The 20,940-nt window shown below is 56.4% G+C and overlaps 2 protein-coding genes across 13 annotated transcripts in view; both read right to left on the bottom strand.

Moving 5' to 3' along the window:
- The window catches only part of KANK2 (KN motif and ankyrin repeat domains 2), a 28,329-nt gene extending 12,863 nt beyond the window's left edge, over positions 1-15,466 (bottom strand). For 4 of the 9 annotated variants that reach the window (XM_086699058.1, XM_086699051.1, XM_086699052.1 and 1 more), the window contains exons 1-6: positions 15,241-15,356; positions 13,743-13,957; positions 12,665-12,779; positions 11,018-12,229; positions 937-1,104; positions 736-838 (exon numbers count right to left, since the gene is read on the bottom strand). In XM_086699058.1, the coding sequence (XP_086555184.1) occupies positions 736-838; positions 937-1,104; positions 11,018-12,229; positions 12,665-12,701 (1,520 nt within the window). In that variant the 5' untranslated portion in view covers positions 12,702-12,779; positions 13,743-13,957; positions 15,241-15,356. The other 5 variants (XM_086699055.1, XM_086699056.1, XM_086699057.1 and 2 more) reach the window with 5 other exon arrangements.
- Positions 15,467-16,153: 687 nt separating this feature from the next.
- Positions 16,154-20,940, bottom strand: part of DOCK6 (dedicator of cytokinesis 6) — a 44,530-nt gene continuing 39,743 nt past the window's right edge. For all 4 annotated transcript variants that reach the window (XM_086699047.1, XM_086699048.1, XM_086699049.1 and 1 more), the window contains 9 exons: positions 20,108-20,239; positions 20,001-20,015; positions 18,570-18,695; positions 18,384-18,473; positions 17,893-18,129; positions 17,346-17,489; positions 17,156-17,262; positions 16,772-16,933; positions 16,154-16,391 (listed from right to left, as the gene is read on the bottom strand). In XM_086699047.1, the coding sequence (XP_086555173.1) occupies positions 16,349-16,391; positions 16,772-16,933; positions 17,156-17,262; positions 17,346-17,489; positions 17,893-18,129; positions 18,384-18,473; positions 18,570-18,695; positions 20,001-20,015; positions 20,108-20,239 (1,056 nt within the window). In that variant the 3' untranslated portion in view covers positions 16,154-16,348. The remainder of the gene's footprint in view (positions 16,392-16,771; positions 16,934-17,155; positions 17,263-17,345; positions 17,490-17,892; positions 18,130-18,383; positions 18,474-18,569; positions 18,696-20,000; positions 20,016-20,107; positions 20,240-20,940) is intronic.

Here is a 20,940-nt window from a genome sequence, read left to right as displayed (position 1 = left end):
TAAGTTTAATTTGAAAGAGAGATAGAGAGCAAGCAGGGGAGGGGGCCGAGAGAGAGGGAGACAGAATCCCAAGCAGGCTCTGTGCTGTCGGGGTAGGGCCCAACGGGGAGGGGGGGGGGGGGGGGGCAGCTCAAACTAATGAACCGTGAGATTGTGACCCAAGCCCAAGTCAAGAGTTGGATGCTTAGCAACGGAGCCACCCAGGCACCCCACCTCCTGCTTCTCAGGCACAGTCACTGCTTCCTCCCACCTCTGAGCCTTTATCCAGGCTGTGCCCACCCGCAGGAGTGCCTCCCAGCCCCCACTCTTCACCTTGCTAGCACCTGCGGCCCCGCCTTCAGTGACTTCCCAGGGGACATCGGCGCCTCCCCCAACACTCCCATACGGCTCTAAGGGTCCCCACCCCCTATCAGGGCTCCAACCGCACGGTGTGGGAACTGCCCGAGGCCCCAGTGGATTGGGAGCACCATTGGGGCAGGACGCCGAGTCCAGCACTGGAGCAGCGTGGAGCAGCGGTTACAGCACAGGCTCGGAAGCCTGGCCACCGGGCAGACACGCGGTCGCTGTGTGAGCTCCAGCAAGGCATTCGGCCTCCAGGGGCCTCAGGGTCCCCAGCCGTCTAACCGCCGTGGTTAAAGGAGCCTAAGGGGCCTAGACCAGGGTGCGTTCTCCGACGACGAACAGGAAGGGAGGAGCTGAGGGAGGGCGGGGGTGTGGGGCGGGCGCTCCTCTCACCCGCCATTGACCCCCACAAACTGCAGGCTCCTCCGGTGGGCTGGGGGGTCCGCGGGCTCCTCTTTGCGCTTCATGATGGACCGCACGCCAGCCGGGGGCTCGCCTGGGGGGACGGGCGGTGCCTTAAGAATCTCCCGCAGCCAGACCCTGTGCCCTGGGGCCTCCAGTGCCCCGTCCCCAGCGACGGCCACCCTCACTCACCTGCGCCCCCCGCCTCCGCGGACTCGCACGAGGCTGCCTGCCTGGTGGGCTCCGAGTTGGCAGCTTCGCGGGCGAGCGCTCCACCTGCCTTCTTCTCAGGCTGTGCCAGGGACGTGGCCACCACCCCTGGGGGCGACGAGGATGACTCCGCAGGGGCCTGTGGGAGACCTGGAGAGGCAGGGAAAGAGGTGTCACTGAGGATAACAGGGGAATAACGGTGGCCTCCACGGAGTCACACGCCCCGTGGGCTAATGCCGGTGTTGCCTGGTCAAATCCTCCCAGTCCGGGAGATCCGGATCGTCAGAGATGAGGAAACTGAGGCACAGAGGGTTGCCTGAGGTCACCCAGGGAATGAGCGACAGAATCTGACTCCGACACCGGCCTCTTGCCGGTGCTGGTAGCTGGTCAGGGACACAGAAGATGCTGTCACTCTGCAATCCTGGCTTGTGACCCCCCCCCCCCCCGCCCCCATCACACTGAGGGTTGTCTGGAAACAAGGTTTGGTCACAGCCAAGAGTCGCAGTCTTGGTAGGAACTCGAATCTCCCAGGAACAAACTGTGTGACCTCAGGTAAGTCACTTAACCTCCCTGTGCCTCGGAAGAATGACATTTCCTCCACCATGGCGTCGTTGTGCAGACTGAAGACAGTAATTTGGGGGGAAGAGGCTTAGAACAACGCCTGTATAGTGCTCGAGGGTCATTTGTTAACCCAAGAGAATTGTAAACACTATTTCGATAAGATTTAAAAAAAATTTCAATGTTTATTTATCGTTGAGAGAGAGAGAGAGAGAGCATTAGTGGGGGAGGAGCAGAGAGAGAGGGAGACACAGAATCCGAAGCAGGCTCCAGGCTCCGAGCTGCCAGCACAGAGCCCGATGCAGGGCTCGAACCCACAAACCACGAGATCGTGACCTGAGACGAAGTCGGGTGCTTAACAGACTCAGCCACCCAGGCGCCCTTTAAGTGTTTCAGTTATTACTTATTTTCGAGAAAGACCAAGAGGGTGCTAGCAGGGGAGGGACAGAGAGGGAGGGAGAATCTCAAGTAGGCTCTGCACGGTCAGCATAGAACCCGATGTGGGGCTCGGACTCAGGAAACGGGGATCATGGTCTGAGCTGAAACTAAGAGTCAGATGCTTAACTAAGCCACTGGGGCGCCCCAAGATGTATTATCATTTTAACGAAAGCAAGGCTGTGTTATGGATGTCACAGCTCCTTTCTTCTGACCTTTAAGCAGGAAACAGACACTTCGGCCATCAGGAAAAAGAAACAATACAGGTCATTAGAAAATAAAAATTAAAACCCCATCTGGACCGATTTTCAGTTCAGGAAGATTAAAATATTCTGGAAATGAGTGATGGAGACAGTTACATACCAGCGTGAGCGTGCTTAGGGCCACTGAACTGGACACTTTGCTAATTTATTTATTTAAATGCTTATTTATTTATTTTGAGAGGGAGGGAGGCAGAGAGAGAGAGAGAAAAGGAGCAGGGGAGGGGCAGAGAAAGAATCCCAAGCAGGCGATCTCATGACCATGAGATCACCACCTGAGCCAAAATCAAGAGTCTGACCCTTAACCGACTGAGCCACCCAGGTGCCCCTGAACCGGACACTTTAAAATGGGTAAGATGGTAAGTTTTATATTACACATATGTTATCACAATTAAAAAAAAAACAAAAACCCACCCAGGTTGGCCAGAGGACAAAGGTGACTCTGTGCGCCCTCAGTCCCAAGGGTGCCCAACTGCCCATCTGGGGGTGGGGGTGGCAGGGAGATCCAGGCTTGGATCACCAGCCTAGAGCCAAGCAGGAAGAAAAGTGCCACTTTGGGGGTGCGTGGGTGGCTCGGTTGAGTGCCCGACTCCTGATTTCCGCTCAGGTCACAATCCCAGGGTTGTGGGATCAAGCCCCGAGTTGGGCTCCTCACTGAGCATGGAGGCTGCTTGCTTAGGATTCTCTCTCTCTCTCTCTCTCTCTCTTCCTCTGCCCACTCCCCTGTGTGCACATGCGCGCGTGCTCTCTCTCTCAAATAAAAAAATAATTAAGATATTAAATTACATTAAATTTAAAAAGTTTTCAATTTTTTTAATGTTTTATTTATTTTTGAGAAAGAGAGAGAGAGAGAGCATGAGCAGGGGAAGGGCAGAGACAGGGAGACACAGAATCCGAACAAGGCTCCAGGCTCCGAGGTGACAGCACAGAGCCTGACATGGGGCTCGAACTCACAAGCCGTGAGATCATGACCTGAGCCAAAGTCAACGCTTAACCGACTGAGCTACCCAGGCACCCCTAAAAATTTTTTAACAAAGTGCCACGTTGAGCATCCCCATCTCACAACCGGCTCAGGTCCCCCCAGGTCAGATGGCTTTCCTGTCCCCACTTCCCCAGGTCGTCCCCTTGCTACCACAGGTCATGGGCTCTACAGACCAATTCCTTCTAATTCCCTTTAACAGCTAAAATTTTTTTGGACAGTAACTACCTCCTCAAGTCCCTAACACTCCACTGGATTTAAGAACAGAGAGTAAATAGTCAGTACAAGCAACACGGAGACCCGATGAGACACTCGGCCACAAACGTGTCTGATGGCACCCCAGCCCAGGGTGTGGCCAGGCCAGGCCGATTCCGGAGTCATGGCCTGAACCCCTGTGGGGAACCGAAGCGCACCTCTAGGTTTTTATGTGAATCTCCTGATTTCTTTTTTTAAGCTCTATCAACACATTCATATCAAACAAACAAACACACTACGTGGCGAAGCGGGATGGGTCAGGAGGCAGATGGGTCAGTTCCCAATGTCAGTGTCTGCCCCAAACTCAGGACTCCTCGTTTAAATACCAGGGAGGGTCGAAAGATCAGGGGAAACAACTTTCTGCTCAGTGAAATGAGCCAGTCACCAGAGCATAGATATTGTATGATTCCATTGATGTGAGGTCCTTAGAGGAGTCACGTTCACAGAGACAGGAAGTAGATGGGGGGTGGAGGGGGTGGGGAGTTAGCGTTCCACGGGGACAGAGTTTCAGTTTGGGAGGATGGAAAGGTTCTAGAGACGGGTGGCGGGGAGGGCTGCACAACAGTGTGAATGAGCTTAATGCCACTGAACTGGACGCTTAAAAATGGGTAAGATGGGGGGCGCCTGGGTGGCACAGTCGGTTAAGCGTCCGACTTCAGCCAGGTCATGATCTCGCGGTCCGGGAGTTCGAGCCCCGCGTCGGGCTCTGGGCTGATGGCTCAGAGCCTGGAGCCTGTTTCCGATTCTGTGTCTCCTCTCTCTCTGCCCCTCCCCCGTTCATGCTCTGTCTCTCTCTGTCCCAAAAATAAACGTTGAAAAAAAAAATTAAAAAAAAAAAATGGGTAAGATGGTAAGTTTCACGTTAAGTGCGTTTCACCACAACGTTTTTCAAAGTGTTAAAAAAAAAAAAAAAAAGGAAAAAGGAAATAGAGCAGCACCATAGCCCATCTTGCCCCAAGGAGAAAGCAGGTCCTGCTTCCAAAAGCTTGCCTGGCTCCTTCTCGCATGAGGAGTTCAAAGTCAGACGCTGCAATGCTAATGTAACAATAACAATAATAAAACTGATCATATTTATTATTGTTCTTCCACTAAGGAACGGGGCAAAATGATACCACAATTTATATGGAAGAACTGAAACCCATGACCAGCTAAGACAACTTTACAAAAAGGGGCAAAGACGGGGAACCTGGCTGAGGAGAGAGTAATACATTCCAAATGGCCAAACAGCCACAATGACCCAAACAGCAGGCACTGCTGAGGGAAGAAATGGGCCAACGGAACAGAGGAGAGAAGGCCCTAGCTGCGGGAGCTGGGGTTAAGTTAAAGGGGTTTCCGCAAATTAGCGGGGAAGGTGGCCTCTGTGGTGTGATGCTGGGAAAAAAGCAGCTTACTCGACCCAAGAAAAATCAAGCTGGATCCCTACCTCACACCTTAACACATGAACTCTGAAGGATCAATGTAGCTACAGGGAGAAGATATAACAGAATACCAGAGGCCTCAGAAGGAGAAAGATTCCTTTAAAAATTCCTCAAAGCACGCAGGGCACCTGGGTGGCTCTGTCGGTTAAACATCTGACTTCAGCTCAGGTCGCGATCCCACGGTTCATGAGTTCGAGCCCTGCGTCGGGCTCTGTACTGACAGCTCAGCCTGCTTCAGTTTCTGTGTCTCCCTCCCTCTCTCTCTGCCTCTCCCCGGCGGGCACTGTTTCTCTCTCAAAAATAAACAGTAAACTTTAAAAAAACTTTTTTTTTAAATACAAAATATTAAAAAAAGAAAAATATGATGGGTTTAATCCCTCATGAAGATTTCTATCAGATTAAAAAAAAAACACCATCGTAGACAAAGTTAAATGACAGAAGCATACACACTGTGGGAAGATATTCATAATGCCAAAAATGACCAAGGGTCATCTTCTAGAACAAGAGTCAATAAACTTTTTCTATGAGGGGCCAGACAATAAATATTCTCAGTTCCATGGGCCATAACGTCTCGATGGGAAAAGCGGCTCTGGACAGTATGTAAATGAATGGGTGTGGCTGTGCTCTGATACGTTTGAATTTCATATAATTTTGCTCATGTCACTCTTCTTTTTATATTGTTCAACCATTTAAAAACATAAAAACCGGGGGCGCCTGGGTGGCTCAGTCGGTTAAGCATCCGACTCTTGATTTCGGCTCAGGTGGTGATCTCGAGGTTCGTGAGTTCAAGCCCCTCCCCGGGCTCTGTGCTGACAGTGCGGAGCCTGCTTGGAATTCTCTCTCCCCCCTCTCTCTGCCCTTCCCGCACTTGTGTGCATGCGTGCACGAGCACATGCTCTCTCTCTCAAAATAAATAAACATTAAAAATAAGTAAGTAAATAACAACATAAAAACCTTTCTTCGCTTGTGAGCCTATAAAAACAGGCAGCGGGCTGGATTTGGCCCAAAGGCCATAGTTTGCCAACCCCTATTCTGGAATATGCCAGGACCTTCTGAAAACTACCCAAGGAAAAGCAGACAAAGGCTACAAATAAGTGACTCACCAGAGGAATCTTATATTAAACATGTATGGTGATGCCCAATCTCACCAAAAATCAAGGAAATGCACATTAAAACAAGGAGATACCATTCTGCACCAGCGTCGATGTGCAAAAATTAGAGAAAATTCCATCTGGGGAAGTGGGCACCTCAGATCCAAGCGTGGCTGGTGAGAATGGACAGGGAGAGCTTTTCCAGAAAGGATCAGACAAACCTTGGAGTGAAGTTGTGAATTCCCTGTGATTCAGCAACCCCAGGGGCCCACCGAGGGGGTATCGGGTAAGAAAAGTGTCGCACACACCTCGGGCAGACGGCTGTGTGGTCATTCCAAGTGACAAACCAGGTTTATAAACATCAGGGGGGAGAGTTCAAAAATAGTGCCCAGAGAGAAAAAAAAAAATAAGAAACAGCAAGATTTTTTCTTCTGAAATCACAATACCATTTTAGGAAATTAAACATGCCCAGAGCATATTTTTCAAGGACACTGAAATGTCTGAATAAGCTTCTGGAAGGTGGATTGCAAGGAATGATATTTAATGGGCTGGGGTGTGTGTGTGTGAATGGCATAGGGCAGCAGTTGGCGAACTACGGACTGTGGGCACGATTTTTGCATTTTTAAATGGAAAAACAAAGAAGAATGCTATTTGGGACATGTGAAAATTACACGAAACTGAATATCCTACGACCGTGCTTGTTCCTTTATATATTGTCCACGCTTACATGCTTACAAAGGCAGAACGGGGGCACTAAACTCATCAAAATGTATACATTTAAATATGCAACATTTTTTTTTGTATATGAAGCACATTTCAATAAAGCTTAAAAAAAAAAAAAAAAGAAAAGAGCAGAATTGAGTCATTGCAACAAAGATCATGTAGCCCATAGAGCCGAAGCTATTTATCTGCCCTCAGCACTGAGGGTGGAAGAAGGTGGAAAAAACATCAAGTAACACAAGAGAGCTGGCATGCACAGACCAGCGGAGATGGTCGCTGTGAGCTGAAAAATTACATTGACTCAGTTTGGGCCTCTTGAAGGCCACAAGACATTTTTAAAAATTTAAATCACTCACCCACCCAGTGTGGGAAGGGAGTGAGGCCACAGGGGAATAAAGCAATTTGGCCACAGACATCACGGTCCTCAAAAATGCTCTTCTGGAAACCTGTCCTGAGAAAACAGAAGACGAAAGGGATTTCCGCAAAAGGACATCTTTGTGGCATCAATGACAGTAGAGACTGATGTGGCTGTTAAATAAATACTGCATCCCAGGACTTTTTTTTTTGGAGAGAGAGAGAGCGAGAGAGAGAGAGAGAGACAGCGAGCAGGGGAGGGGCAGACACACACACACACACACACAGAAACCGAAGCAGGCTCCAGGCTCTGAGCTGTCAGCACAAAGCTGACACGGAGCTCGAACTCACAAACCATGAGATCATGACCTGAGCTGAAGTCGGATGAGCCACCCAGGTGCCCCAGGCCAGGAATTTTTCATAACAGGAAGCAATGCCCTGGGATAATGTTAAATCAAAGAAACCAAGGGCGGAGTTTAAAACCTGGCTTCCTGAACAGTGGGCAGCCACCCCGTGCCTCAGTTTTCCCCATCTGTAAAATGGGGATTAAAAACACCACCCACCTCACATGGGTGTGCTGGGGACATAGATGAATTAAAATATGAAGAATGTCAAAAAACGCCCTGGCCCATAGGAAGGCTACTTAAAGGCTCTTAAAAATCAAATAATGCAGGGCGCCTGGGTGGCTCAGTTGGTTGTGTCCAACTTCGGCTCAGGTCATGATCTCATGGTTCATGGGTTCGAGCCCCGTGTCAGGCTCTGTGAAGATCCTGCTTGGGATTCTCTCTCTTGCCTTTCCCCTGCTCTTTCTCTCTCTCTAAAAATCAAACAAAAATTAAAAAATAATAAAAATAAAATAATGTGAGACAACAAATTCTATCAGCTCCCTGTTGCCAGACCTAAAAAAAAAAAAAAAAAACAAAAAAAACCCATATTATCTTCTGCATGAAAAAATTCGGAAGGAAAGAAGCAGAAGTGCTGACAACAGCTGGGTCCGGGCGGCGGTGGGTTTATGGGGGTTTTGTTTAGTGTGCCAGATTTTTCTGGACTTTCCCAACTTTCCACAAAGAATATGAATTGCTGTCACAGGGGTAGGTTTCCAACAAACGCAAAGGAAATTTCAAGGCCTCGGAGACCCCACGCACACACATGCCCTCCTGCCCCTTCTCCCACCGATCTCTCTGGAAGGTGGGGGGATGGGACTTTGTGAGGTCTCCAGGCCTCTGCCTGCACCACCCACTCTTGCCAGCCTGGGGGGAAGGCAGCTTCCCACCCTCCCCGCCCTTCCGCCCCAGTGAGGGAATTCTAGACGGCAGGGAATTTGGGCTCCTCCCTACCTCTTCCCCCAGGGAGTCCTCCCAGACCTACCCATCAAGCTGGCGGACCTAAACACGTGGTCCAAACACTTGTCAAGTCCTGTACTATCTAATTGCATTTTTCATATTGCTCCTCCCCAGTCTACAAGTTCTACTGGGCCCCCCTCTGATGCTTAGGGACCTCTGGACCTCCCATCTCCAGCCTCATCCTACTCCAGCTTGTTCAAGATCTTTTTAATGTTGTTGTTGTTGTTGTTTTAACATTCATTTATTTTTGAGAGAGAGGGAGACAGAGTGCAAGCAGAGGGGGGGCGGGCAGAGAGAGAGACACACACACACAGAATCCCAAGCAGGCTCCAGGCTCCGAGCTGTCAGCACAGAGCCTGATGTGGGGCTCGAACTCATGAACCGTGGGTGAGATCATGACCTGAACCGAAGTCGGACGCTTCCCCAACTGAGCCACCCAGCCAGCCCCCGGCTTGCTCGATATCTTGATGTCCTCAGGCCCCTCCTCGCCTCAGGACCTTAGCCCCTGCTGGGAACACTCTTCTTCCCACCCCGGTGCCACGCGGCTCATCCTTCTCGTTCACATCTTGGTTCGAAGGGCCAACAGCTAACCCTTGAGCACCTATGTACTTGGTGCCACACGGTGATAGGAACTCACACATATAAACCTCACACGGGTCTGGTGACACTGGGTTGTCAGGACCCCAGATTTGCACATGAGGCACAGACAGGTCAAATAACTTGCTCCAGGGCACAGAGCTAGGGAGCAGGGAAATCAGAATTGGAACCGAGATCACCACCCCATCCAACTGCTGCCTACCCCAGGCCCGTTTTATTTGCTTCTAACACGTATTCCCTGAAACGCTATTTCACTTTTTTATCACGGGGCTTCACTTGTTTATTGCAGGGGTTCGGTCTGTCTGGTTCACTGCTGCGTCCCCGGTGCCTGGAAGAGTCTGGCACAAAGCAAGCATTCAATAAAAGTCTGCTAGAGGAGAAGACGTTGAAATGAACCGGCACACTCCAGTTCTGCCCAAGCAAAGCAGAGACGGGGCTGGCTGCGGCAAGGAGTTAAGTGAGACACAAGGAAGGACTTTTGGGGGCAGCCGCCCGCATAGAGTGGGAACATCACTACGTCTGTGTGTCCTGCAGGCAAGAAGCCCCACGGCTGCCCAAGGTGGCACGTCTGGAATGGAGGTTGCCTCCCAGAAACCCCAAGGCTGAGCTGGGCAGGGCCTTTGGCTGGGGGCCAGAATCAAAGCGCTGGGTGTTTGTGATGGACGCAGAACAGAGAAGTGGTGTCCAGAGCTGGCCAGGAACAACATGGAAAAGCAAGAAAACACAGCTGGGTCCCCACCCTCCAGTTTGCGCCCTCGGGTCCCTCCACGGGGCTCTGACATTCGAGACTGGGTTGGGGACCTGAGCGGCACCTTCGAGCCCTGCCTGCTGTAGGTTCGGGCTGACCTTGGTTTAGGTCTTGACTCAGCCACTGCCTAGCTGTGTGACACCGGGCAAGTGTCACACAGCTTTTTCCTGAGCCTCAGTTTCCCCGGCTATAAACAGAATTGGCCTGAAAATTATCAACAAGCATTTATTGAGTGTTCACTGCGTGCATCAATTCACAAGAGTCCCTAGAGGTAGGGGACTAGCGTTATGTCACTTTACAGATAAGGAAGCTGAGGCCTCCAGAGGTGAAGTCCCTCACCCAGGGCTACACCGAGAAGTAGAATTTGAACCCAGGTTGCTTGGGATATTAAAGCCCACATTCCATGAATGAAACGCTTACCATAGCACCTGGCATCAGGCTAGTGTTTGATACAGAACAGCTGTCATGATTATGAATCATTCCGACAGCTTCCGCCAGAAGCCTAAGGGTGGCAGCGATGGGGCAGCTGCCATTTTGCACAACCCACATCCCCATTCCTGGCATGAGGACTCAGCACTTTCTCCAGGGGACATCCCTTTTGCTCCCTCAGAGGCCGCAGGACTTGGGTGGGGCTCCTCTACCCCCAGCATCTGGGGCTGGGCAGTGAAGGACACAGCGACTGGCACAGCGATGGGCACACGACTGCTGCCAGTCCCTGAGGGGTACCCTTGGGATTTTTTATTAGCACTATTCAGACTGAGAGGTTCCCCTTCCACTGAGATGAAAGGACAGATGCCTGGAGTCATGGGGCCACCTGCACTCTGCTAAGAAAGAAGACCCCAAAGTGCACGGAAGAAGAGAGTCAGAGATTCTGGATGATATTTGAGCACCTAGATCCAGCTATGCCTGAAGCTGTCACTAAGTTACACAAACAGTACATTTCCTTTTCATTGCTTAAACTGGTCTGAAGTTGGTTTCTGCCCTTTACCGAATAAATTGGGAGGGCTTTGGGGCCCAGCAAACCAACAGCCTTGGGGACCCTCCCTCAAGTACCTCCTGCTGTCTGGATACTTACAACGTACTAGCCAGGAAAACACGCACTTAACAGATACCCAATTTCTCTGCATGGTTCCCCACAGCACAGAGTCGGCAGCACAACTGTCCCGTTTTTTCCAGAGGACGAGACAGAGGCTCTGAGAGCTGGAGTGGTTGGTCTGATGGAAGGCCAGGGCCGGGGCTGGACCCCGGCCTTCACGGGAACAAAGAAGGCCTCTCCGCCATCCTCCCCTGTCTACTGTGGCTCACCTGCTGGGTCACTGCAGCTGCGCTCCGTGATGCTGATCTTCTTCACCAGGTGAACGTTGCCGGCGGGCGCAGCAGATGTTGGGAACGCGGTCTCTAGGAGCTCGTGGCTACGGAACACGGCAGGGCTCTCCACCCCTCCAGACGGTGCCAGGGACCGCAGCCCTGTTCCATAGGGCTCCAGACTCTGGGCCCGCTGTGCAGGGGTTCCGGCAGCCGTGCTGGCCACCACCTCCACCTCCCGCGGCCCCTCTACCACCCGGACAGTGTCCACTCGGATCGGGCTGTCTGGTGGTGGCCTGGCCTGGGGCTGGGGGTCCGCGTGCCGGGCCTGAGCCGCCTGCAACTCCTGCAGCGCTTTCTTGAGCTGGGTCTCCAGCACCGTGACCTTAGCGGCGAGGGCTGCCTCCCCGTCAGGCACACCCAAGTCCCGCTCTCGGACCCAGGTGCCCACGCTCCTGGTCTCGAGCGTCACTGCATCTTCGGGGGGCTCTGGGAGGTCCAGGCAGAGCTCGCTGCGGCCCCGGGCCCCCGTGGGATGGCCCAGGAATTTCTGGCTCTTGAGCTGCACCGTGAGCTGCCGTTTCTCCTCCTGCAGCACGGATAGCTTCACCTGGAGCACGGGGATCAGCTTCACCTGCTCCTCCAGCTGCCGCAGCTTCCGCAGGGCACCCGCCATCTGTTCCCGCACGTGGGCCAGGTGCCCGGCGCTAGGAGGCACGGGTGTGGACAGTCCCGAGCTCCGTGGCGTCGGGGGTGGCAGCCCCACGCCCACCAATGAGCTGGTGGAGCCTGCTGCGCTGGGGGTCAGGGAGCCCAGGCCGGTGGGCGCAGCTGCCTGGTCCTCCAGGCGGCGTCGGGCATCCAGCAGCGTGCGCTCCACGCGCGGGTTGAAGCCGGCGCGGGTCTCTAGGGCACCGTACTGCGGGTAGAAGCCGCGGCCGCAGTAGGAATAGGCCGAGTGGCGGCTGTCCCCGCTGGCATTAGAGCACAGAGACTCGGTGGAGGTCCACCAGGAGCCAGGACCTCGGGGCAGTGAGCTGAGGCGGGGCCGGCGCTGCATGGCCACGCGCCGAAGCGTGTGGCCTTTCTCGATGTCATCCACATACTTGAGAAAGTCCAGGTCGAGGCGGTAGCCATAGGGCGTCTCCACAGAGTACGGTGGGTCAGGCTCCCTGGCAGGGAAGGCGGGTGGGGAGGCTGGACCAGGGGTCCCTGGGGTGTGAAGAAAGACCAGGGACTCTGAACACCGCTGTCCACTCCTCAGGGGGGAGACTCATGTCCCCAGGAGAGTCCAGGTTTATTTGCCCTAGGGATAGGAGCCCACTGGGTGCTTAATAATAACTCCAGTCTCAGGGCAAGGCCCTGTCACTCTCTCCGAAACCTGCAGGGTAGGGCTGTGCCTACTCCCTCCACCCCCCCCCTCCCCCACAGGGACCCATCTCCCTACTCACACCAGCCCCCGTCCCTGAAAGTCTGTCCCCTCCCCATCAAGACCCTCCAGGGTAGAGCCAAATGTTCCCTATTCAGGCCCTTGGGGCAGGGCTGTGTTTTACCCTCAACCACCCCACCCCCACCACCTCCTGCAAGGTTGGGCCTCATCATCTCCCAGACCCCAGGGCAGGGCCCTCTCTTCCTGAGCCCCCTGACCTGGGAAGGGAGCTGGCACGTGCAGGACTTGGGCCATCCTCTGGTCTGCAGAAGCTCCTCAAGAGTCACTTGGGGTCTGTGACTCAGATCACCTGCAGCTTGGGCTGAGGCTTACCTGGGAGGAGGGGTATTGGAGCTTGGAGTCAGGAGGAGTCTGCAGGGGGAGGGGGGGATGGGGCCACCCCCCCTCCACAGCTGCCCCCCCTCCCGACACTCCCTCTTCCCCAAGTCCGGGACCCTCTCCTAGGAACACACCCGGCCTGGCTGTGGAAAGGGGTGGGGGGCCCCCACGGCCTGGAACAAAGAAACCAAACCTCACAGCCTGCCTGCACATCTGTCCAGCCCCTGGACAGGCTCCAGCTGTTCCCACAGCCCCGCCTCCACAAGGCCCTGGGCCGGGGGGCCCGAAGCCCGACAGGCCCCACCCTTCCTGCACCCCTCCTCTCAGTCCAGGCCAGAAGCTGGCTACAGGGACAGATAGGGGCTGAGATGGGCAGGGGGTTGGGGGACAGGCTTCCTAAGTGCAGGAAAGCCTTCCTGCAAGAATCCAAGGACACAGAGACACAGGGGCAGAGGAGAGATGAAGCTGAGGGTAGGGGACCCCAAAGGAGAGCTGGGTCAGGCCAGCCAGGGTAGGGGGGCAGGGAAAGTTAGGGGGAGGCAGTGAGGAGCAAAGCCTTTCCTCTTTATGGAAACAATTTTCTCTAAAAATAAACAGTTTCGCTGCCGGGCTACACGAGAACTTCCTGCCCCCCCAGGATGCGTCCGGCTCAGGGGCGCAGCAGGGATAGAGGGCCGGGTGGTGTCCAGGGAAGTCATGGGGGTTGTGGGGGGGGGGGCGGGGAGGAAGTAAGACAGGGCGCCTGGAGGCTGCAAAAGGGAGGGACAATCAGAGCCTCTCACTAACTCCCCCTCAGCCCTGGAGGCCGGCCAGGGCCCTCCTGTCCCCAACACTCAGCCTGAGCTTGGCCAGTCCTTTCTGCCGTCTGACCTCCAGCCACCCCGCTCCAGAGGCCCCAGCCCATCCTACCACCAGGCAGGACCCTTTCTGGCCTGTGGGTGCCAGGGCGGTGGGTACCTGGGAGGATGGGCCAGGTGGGGCACTTGCCGGGCATGAAGGCGGGGCTGGGGCTCCGGGGCAGCCGGGCTTGTCCTTGTCTTACACCCTGCTCGTCCCTTGCTTAGTGTCTTGCTTAGTCTCTCCACGCTTCTCTGCCTCTCTCCACGTTCTGTCTCTCTGTGCCTCGCTCCACTTCTCTCTCCGTCTTTCTTCACGTCTTTGTCTTTCAACGCCTGGAACGCAGTCACCAATTGTATGATATCTGGGTTTTCACCTGCTTGGAGGCTCACCCCCTACGCACCTGGGAGGTGATCAAAACTCTTTTCTGGACACCTGAGACAGACTGGTGGCAGGAAGCAGGACTGGAATAGACTGTGGGGGCCCCTGGAGGTGAAAAGCGGTGGGGCAAATAATAGTAATAACTGTAATAATCACCCCAGCAGCTCATTTGATCACAACGTCCCCATCAGGCACACAGTTATTGATTGCTCTGTTTTGCAGATAAGGAATGGGGGGCGGGGTAGGCACAGAAATGCACAGTGACTTGCCCAGGGTCACCGGAGGGGGAAGTGGCTGGGTCTGGACTCGAACCTAAGCCTGGCAGATTCCCCACTATTGACCACACCACCCCCACCTCCCAATGCCACATCCCTCTGCCCACTTCCAAGAGAGACTGAGGTCTGAGGGTCTCCAGCCATCGGACCGCCCTCTACGTGCGCGGATGACCACAGGTCGAGAAAGCAGAGCGGGGTGGGCGGGGTGGTGAGGAAGGGTGTCTGTGGCTGAAGCCCCTCTCCCTCTACGGGACCCCTGGGATATAGAGAAGGAAAAGCAGGATAGGAGAGAGATGGAGAGAATGGGAGGCGAGACACTCCAAGAGGGGACAGGTAAGGGGGTGCAGGGTCCCAGGCGGGCCCGAATGTCCGGCGGAGTCTCCTTCCAGCCCCACTCTCAGCCAAACCTGGACGTCTCTGGGGTCTCTCCGACCCAAAGACCCCGGCAGGGGTGACCCCGCCCCGTGCAGGGAGGGGGCGGGGCCTGCGGGGTCCCCGGCTAATGGCAAACAGCTGCCGCTCCCCACACCGGCCCAGCCGCCAGGCCGAGGCCCAGCCCGGCCGGACGCCCGGCCGCCTTCCCGCCGTCTGGGGCCTGGCTCTGCTCGGCCACGGAGGAGGGCGAGGGGGGACAGAGTGGGGGTAAAGAGGTAGAGAGGAGGATCGAGATAGGGGAGAGGGGCAGAGGGAAGACAGTGATGCGGGAAAGGGGCAGGACACCTGGAGGAGGATGCGGCCGGGGAAGAGAAGCAGGGACGGGGTCAAAGACGGGGAGGGGACAGAGACGCGGGGGAACGAGACACTCCAAGTACGGAAAGTTTAGACCTAGATGGAGGAGTTGGAGGCAGCGGCTCGTAGAGAACGGCGAGGTCGCGTCCCAGGATTGGGGGTGGGTGGGGTGGGGACCACGCTCGAACCCCGAACCGGACTCGAACCCCGACCCAGCCTCGGGTCCTACTCGCCTCGCGCGCTCCGGCCGCCGCCGTCCCAGCGTCCCGCCGCCCGTGCGTCCTCCGCGCGCCACCGCCCGGCCGCCCGGCCCTCGGCGGTGGCTCCGCCCCCGCCCTGCCCCCTCCGGGCCGGCCCCGCCCCCAGTCGCCGGCAGCCTGGACGGCCGTGGGGGGAAGGGGGAGACAGGGGATGCCGGGAGAACGCGATTGCACCTGGACTGCAGGTGTGTGGGTGCGCGCCCGAGCGAACCGGTGTCGTCCTGTCGCCCCTCCTCCCGGAGTCCCCAGGGCAGGGTCCTCCCCACCGCTGCAGCTGGGCGCCGCGGGGGGTAGGGGGGCGGGGCTGGCCGAGGCCCAGCTCCGGGAGGGCGCGGGCGGCGGCGGTGGCGGCGGGAGGTCACCCCTCCCCCAGCCGGCCCAAGCCTGGAAGCGGCCCAGCACAGGCCTGGTACAGGGTGGCGTGACGGCCGCGCGGTGAGGAGTGGGGCTGGGTCAGTGCGAGGCTGCACAGCCTCCGGCTAAGCCAGACCTGGCTTAGCAGCCTTTAACGGCAGGCTAAGCAGCCTTTAACTGCTTGGTGCCTCAGTTTCCCAAGCTGTAAAACGGGGTTAAAAATGCTTCCTACCGGATAATGGCATTGAGAAGATTCACTAACCAGGAGGTAGGGGCCTGAAGGAGGCCCCTCAGGCAAAAGGGCCCATAAATGGGGCAGTGTCTATCTCGGCACCCTTTAGGGCAGGGCTGAGTACTCTGCAAGGGTTTCACTAACGTTACTATTATTCCCCATGGGCACGTGACATTGTTATTTGTGTGTCGACTCCTCTACTAGAATGCTGTGCTCCAGGCACCCAGTGAGTTCTCAGAGTCTGTCAAAGATCAGGGTGTGCAGACATGACCCAGCTCCCAGGATCCACATCAAACAGGCTGCTTATGAAAACCATTTTAAATTAGAAAAGGTAAGAAGCATCAGTGCACACAGATGGGAACAGAGGAACAGAGGGCCCAGCCCCGTGTGCAAATTGATCACCCCACAGCCCAGTCAGTGTGCAGTGGGGGAAAGGCACAGACGGTGGAGGCCAGGGTGCTGGTTCTTCTGGGCCTGGCTTCAGGCCTCGCAGGCTCAGAGGTCGGCCTTCCGGAAACTTGCTCTGTTCAAGGAGTTCCTGGGGGAAGAATGAGGTGGGTTAACGTGGCCAGAGGGCTCCCAACTCCCGAGTGCTCATCAGCCTCTCCCGTCCTTCTCTAAAGTCACAGATTCTCTCTTGGAATCTACCACCGAAGATAGGAATTGTGCCCATTTTACAGACGTGGAAATGGAGGCTCAGAAAGGCGAAGTCCCACGTCTGGGAGATGCCCCAGCCAGGATGTGAAGTGGCTGCCCAGAGCCCGCCCGGCATGCATGCATGTCCACAGAGTTGCACGTTTGTGCCAAGCTGTGAGCGTGCACACTGACGCGCGCGTGGGTTGACACGCGCCTGTATGACAGCGCCCATCTGTGCCTGCCTCTGCCCTCTCTCTGTGGTCGGGGGCGGGGGCCGGGCACCTGAGGCCTGCCGTGGGAGGCACCAGCAGCTGGGGCAGGCGCTGGGTGAGCAGGGGCTGCAGAGCCTCCCGCAGACGACAGTAGTTCCGCTCCAGCTCTCGGTGGTACTCCTTCTGGTCTGGCCCTATCAGGGCCTTGTTCTTCCGCAGGGCGTCCTCACACCTGAGAGAGAGATGGCAGGAGATGACGCCCGGGAGAAAGCAAGCCTGGAGGTGGGGGGCAGTCCGGGGGTGGGGCCAGGAGCTACAGTGGGAGTCTGATAGGCGGAGGGCACTTAGAGAGGCGGGGGCTCCATAATGGGCATCAGGGATACAGAGAGGCTGTATGGGGTCAGGAAGGCAGAGCCGTGATGGGGGTGGTGGGGGGCGCGGGGGGCAGGCGTACTTCTTGCAGAAGTCCTTGAAACAGAGCCGCAGCTTGTTATGATGCCTGAAGAGTTTGGGGTCTTCTGGGATCTCCGCCAAGAACACCTGGGCCACCTCCAGGGGCCCCTGCAGGGGGCAGAGGGGCTCATGAGGGTGTCTGCACGGCCCCTGGGGTGCTTCGGGCAGCCTGCAGGCCCCACTGGCTGTACCTGGTTCACAGTGGGCCCCACAGAGCCCTGAAGCACCATCTGTAGCATCTTGGCGTCGGGCGGGTCCTGCTCGGTGGCGAAGGCCAGCTCCCGTGTCTTCTTCTGCATGTCTTCAATGGCCACCTCCACGGGTGTCAGCACTGTCTGTGGGGGGAGGGGAATGGCAGGCACTGGCTGGGGCCTGAAGAGGTCCTGACCCAAGACGGCCCGGGCAGCCTGGACCCCTGCTGGGGGCGGAGAGGGGTTCCCAGAGGCTGTGAAATGAACAGTGTGTGGGGGGACTTCTGCCGGCCTGGATCTGGCAGGGTGGGGGCGGGGGGGGGGGGGCGGGTGGTCTGGTCTCAGCTGCCTGTGTCTGGCTCTGAGGACTCGGGGTGAGTGGTGGGCCAGTCTCAGGCTGGCTGGGTCTGGAAGCAGAGGTTGGAGTCTGACTGGTGTCCAGGCATAGGAGTTTAGGGTCCTCTCACCTCCCCGACCTGGGTCTGGGGGTACTGGGCCTCCCTTGACCTTGGGTCGCGGCACCTGCCCTCCCTGGGGCCCCGCCCACCTCCTCGCGGTGGCACACGCGGATCCGCGTCTTGATGTAGGGGAAGGCGTGGTCTGTGCTGAGCAGAGTCTTGCGCTTGTGCTGTTCAGGCAGGTCCCCATGCGCGCGCCCGTCAGGCGTGAAGGGCGTGCAGAACAGGAAGGTGCGCAGCCCGTAGTTGCGGTCGAAGTAAGTCACCCGGTCCTTGAGCTCGTAGGTGTCGAAGTGCGGTTCCACGTAAGTGATCTGGATGTAAGCCTGGGACGCAGGGCTCAGGAATGAGGCTCCCACAGCCCCAGTACACACACATCCTCCCTGCAGGACCCCATCCCTGGAGAAAGGGGATTTGGATCTCTTTGGGTCTGGGAGCTTGAAATCTGGGGGGTCCCACATCTCACGTCTCGAGGTTTGAGGCTCTCCCAAGGAAAAGGATTTGGGGTCCCCAAGGGAGATACGCTCTGAAGTTTGCCTCCCTGGATATGAGAGACCCTGGGATGGTCAGGAGTCCTCACCTTCTGTGGGTCAAGCTTGGTCTTGTCCACGGGGTTCGAATCTTTGACAATCTCGACCACGTCCTCCCCAAACCTCTCCGTGTAGAACTCCTGGGGACACGGGGCTGACTTGGGGCCACAGAGGAGCAGCCCCCACTCCACCCAGGGGAGCCCAATGCCCGTCTACCCCCTACCGCTGGGACGTGCCTCCAGCCGGTGTGAAATCTCAGCCAGCTTCGTGATGGACGGCTCTTTATACACAAACTCCTGCTCGTCCAGGTCGCCGAAGCGGGCACCATAGAAGCCCACACGGAAATACGTCCCGAACACACGCTGCGTCTGGAAGAAGGGGAGCTGTGGCCCAGGAGGCCCCTCTGGAGGTCCCCTTGCCCCACATGCAGAAGAGGTGGGCATGGGCAGGGGGAGCCCACGAACAGGAAGTCACAGGCACAGTTGGGGGGACCCTGAGAATGTTGGGGTATGGTCCCTGATGACTGCCAGCAGCTCACACCCTCTTTGTCCCCGACCTTTATCTCCTGCCTCCCCCAAATATTTGTTCTCATTTAACACAAGCCCCTGGTCCCCGATTATCCTCGCCCAAGCACTTCTTCAGAGTCTGGATCTCAATATGAAATTAGGATTAGGGCTCTGTTGCTAGGGCTCTGTTGAGTACAGCTGTGTCCTCAATGCCTACAGCGCTGGGTATACAGCGGGTGCTTGATAAATGCTTGAGTGGCTGAGGGGATGCATAGCCCTCTGGGACAGAAGCCCTGGCTCCCTTGTTCCAGGTCACCCCCCCCAATCCCCACCACCAGGCATACTACCCTCTACCAGAAAGAAAGGGCGTAGCTCTGTGTTCACTCACCAAGGCCGATCCGGGCAGGGTGGGGCGGGCACAAGGGTATTGGTAGGGAAGGGAGAGACATTGTCATAGGAGAGGTCAGAGGTAAGAGCCCCCAAGCTCCAGGGTCCCAGTCTATGCTGCCCCGTGAGTGCCATTCTTTGGGCGGAGACCAGAGATCTGGGACTTGCCTGTCCCACCCGGCCCCCACCCAGCCCTCCCATCTTGGCTCTGGGTTCCTGCCTTCTTTGGCCAGAAAATTCTCCCCAAACTAAGAGATGCCTAAAAATAGACCCAAGTGGGGGAGAGGCGAGCACTAAATGGCAATGGGGAGCAGAGATCCTGGGGGAAGCTGGGGAGACAGAGACAGACGGATTCGAAGAGACTGACAGAGAGTGTTGAGCAAGACAGGGAGAGAGAAAGAGACAGGGAAAGGGACCAAGAGACAGAGACAAAGAGAAATACAGAGACAGACAAGGAGGGAGTCAGAGCACCCCCCCTTACAGGCAGTGACCAAGCTGGCCCTGCCCGAGGGAGGGGTGTCTCTGGAGAGGTCCCAGCTGGGTGAGTCACAGGCTGCCCTCGGGATCTAGGGCAGGGAGGGGGACCTGAGGGATGGAAAGGGGGGGGGGGGCGGGGGGAAGGGGGGAAGAAGTGGAGGGTGCGTCATCACCTACTGAGCACCAGCCCCTGTGGCCAGGCGGCCATGTTCCTCCAGCACCCCCTGGTGGTCCCTGACCACTGCTGACCAGCCATCATGGGGGCCCCAGAGGCAGGTGGCCACTGGGCGGACTCACCTCCCAGCCAGAGCTCTGTTGGAGAGAGAAGGGTCAGAGTCAGCTGAGCCGTGGTGGGGGTGGGAGCTGGGGCCAAGGGCAGGGTCTGGGAGGGCATCCCGACCCACCTGGTGCATGATCTTGGTGAAGGCCTCCTGCAGTTTGCCGTGCACGGCAGCCAGCTTCTTGTAGTCTCGGTGGGCTTCCAGGATGGGGATGAGGGTCTTGTAGACCTCGTTCACTGCCTCATAGAGCCCGCCCTAGGGGGTGGGGCACATCAGGATTCCCAGCACCCTCCCTAGTTTTCTCTCCGGCCTGGAAAAGCCCCCCTGCTGTGCTACTGCCCGTCCTCCAGGGCTCCGTCTTTTATCACCTCCTCCAGGGAGGCCACCCTGACCACCCCACCCCAGATGGGACACCAGTCTTTCCACTTGGCCCCCATAGACCCCTCCGTGCTCTCTACCATGCTTATGATACCAGGTGCTGTATACATCTGCACTTTACCCATGTTCCTTCACTGGGGGGAGGAGCCTTTTTTTTTTTTTTTTTTTTTTTTTAATTTCGCAGAGAGAAAACGAAAACTCAGAGACACAACTCCCCAGGGCCAGGACCTGAACACCAGCCCTTCTGGCCTAGTACCCAAGACCTCCACCCCCAGCTGCCTCTTGGCATGTGGTCACCACCGCTCCCGAAGGGCCCCTCACCCACAGCCGGTGCCACCATGAAGCTAGCAGAAACCCTGGCAAGTTTCCTGGCCAACTGTGAGAGGTCTGTGTGTACCGTCTAGTATATTCCCCAGAGGCTTTTGTTTGAGCCTTTAACAAAATGACAATAGTGAAAACCCCACTAGGGGTCTGGCAGCCCAGAAAATAAATCTCACCGGAAAAACCTGACTCCGAATCTGAGCGGGACTCCAGACCTCATCACCAGTTCCCAGAAACGTGGGGACAGAGGAACAAGT

This window comes from Puma concolor, chromosome A2 (genome assembly GCF_028749965.1).
Source record: "Puma concolor isolate L17-30 chromosome A2, mPumCon1.1.hap2, whole genome shotgun sequence".
Lineage (NCBI taxonomy): Eukaryota > Metazoa > Chordata > Mammalia > Carnivora > Felidae > Puma > Puma concolor.
This window is presented reverse-complemented; position numbering and strand designations above follow the sequence as displayed.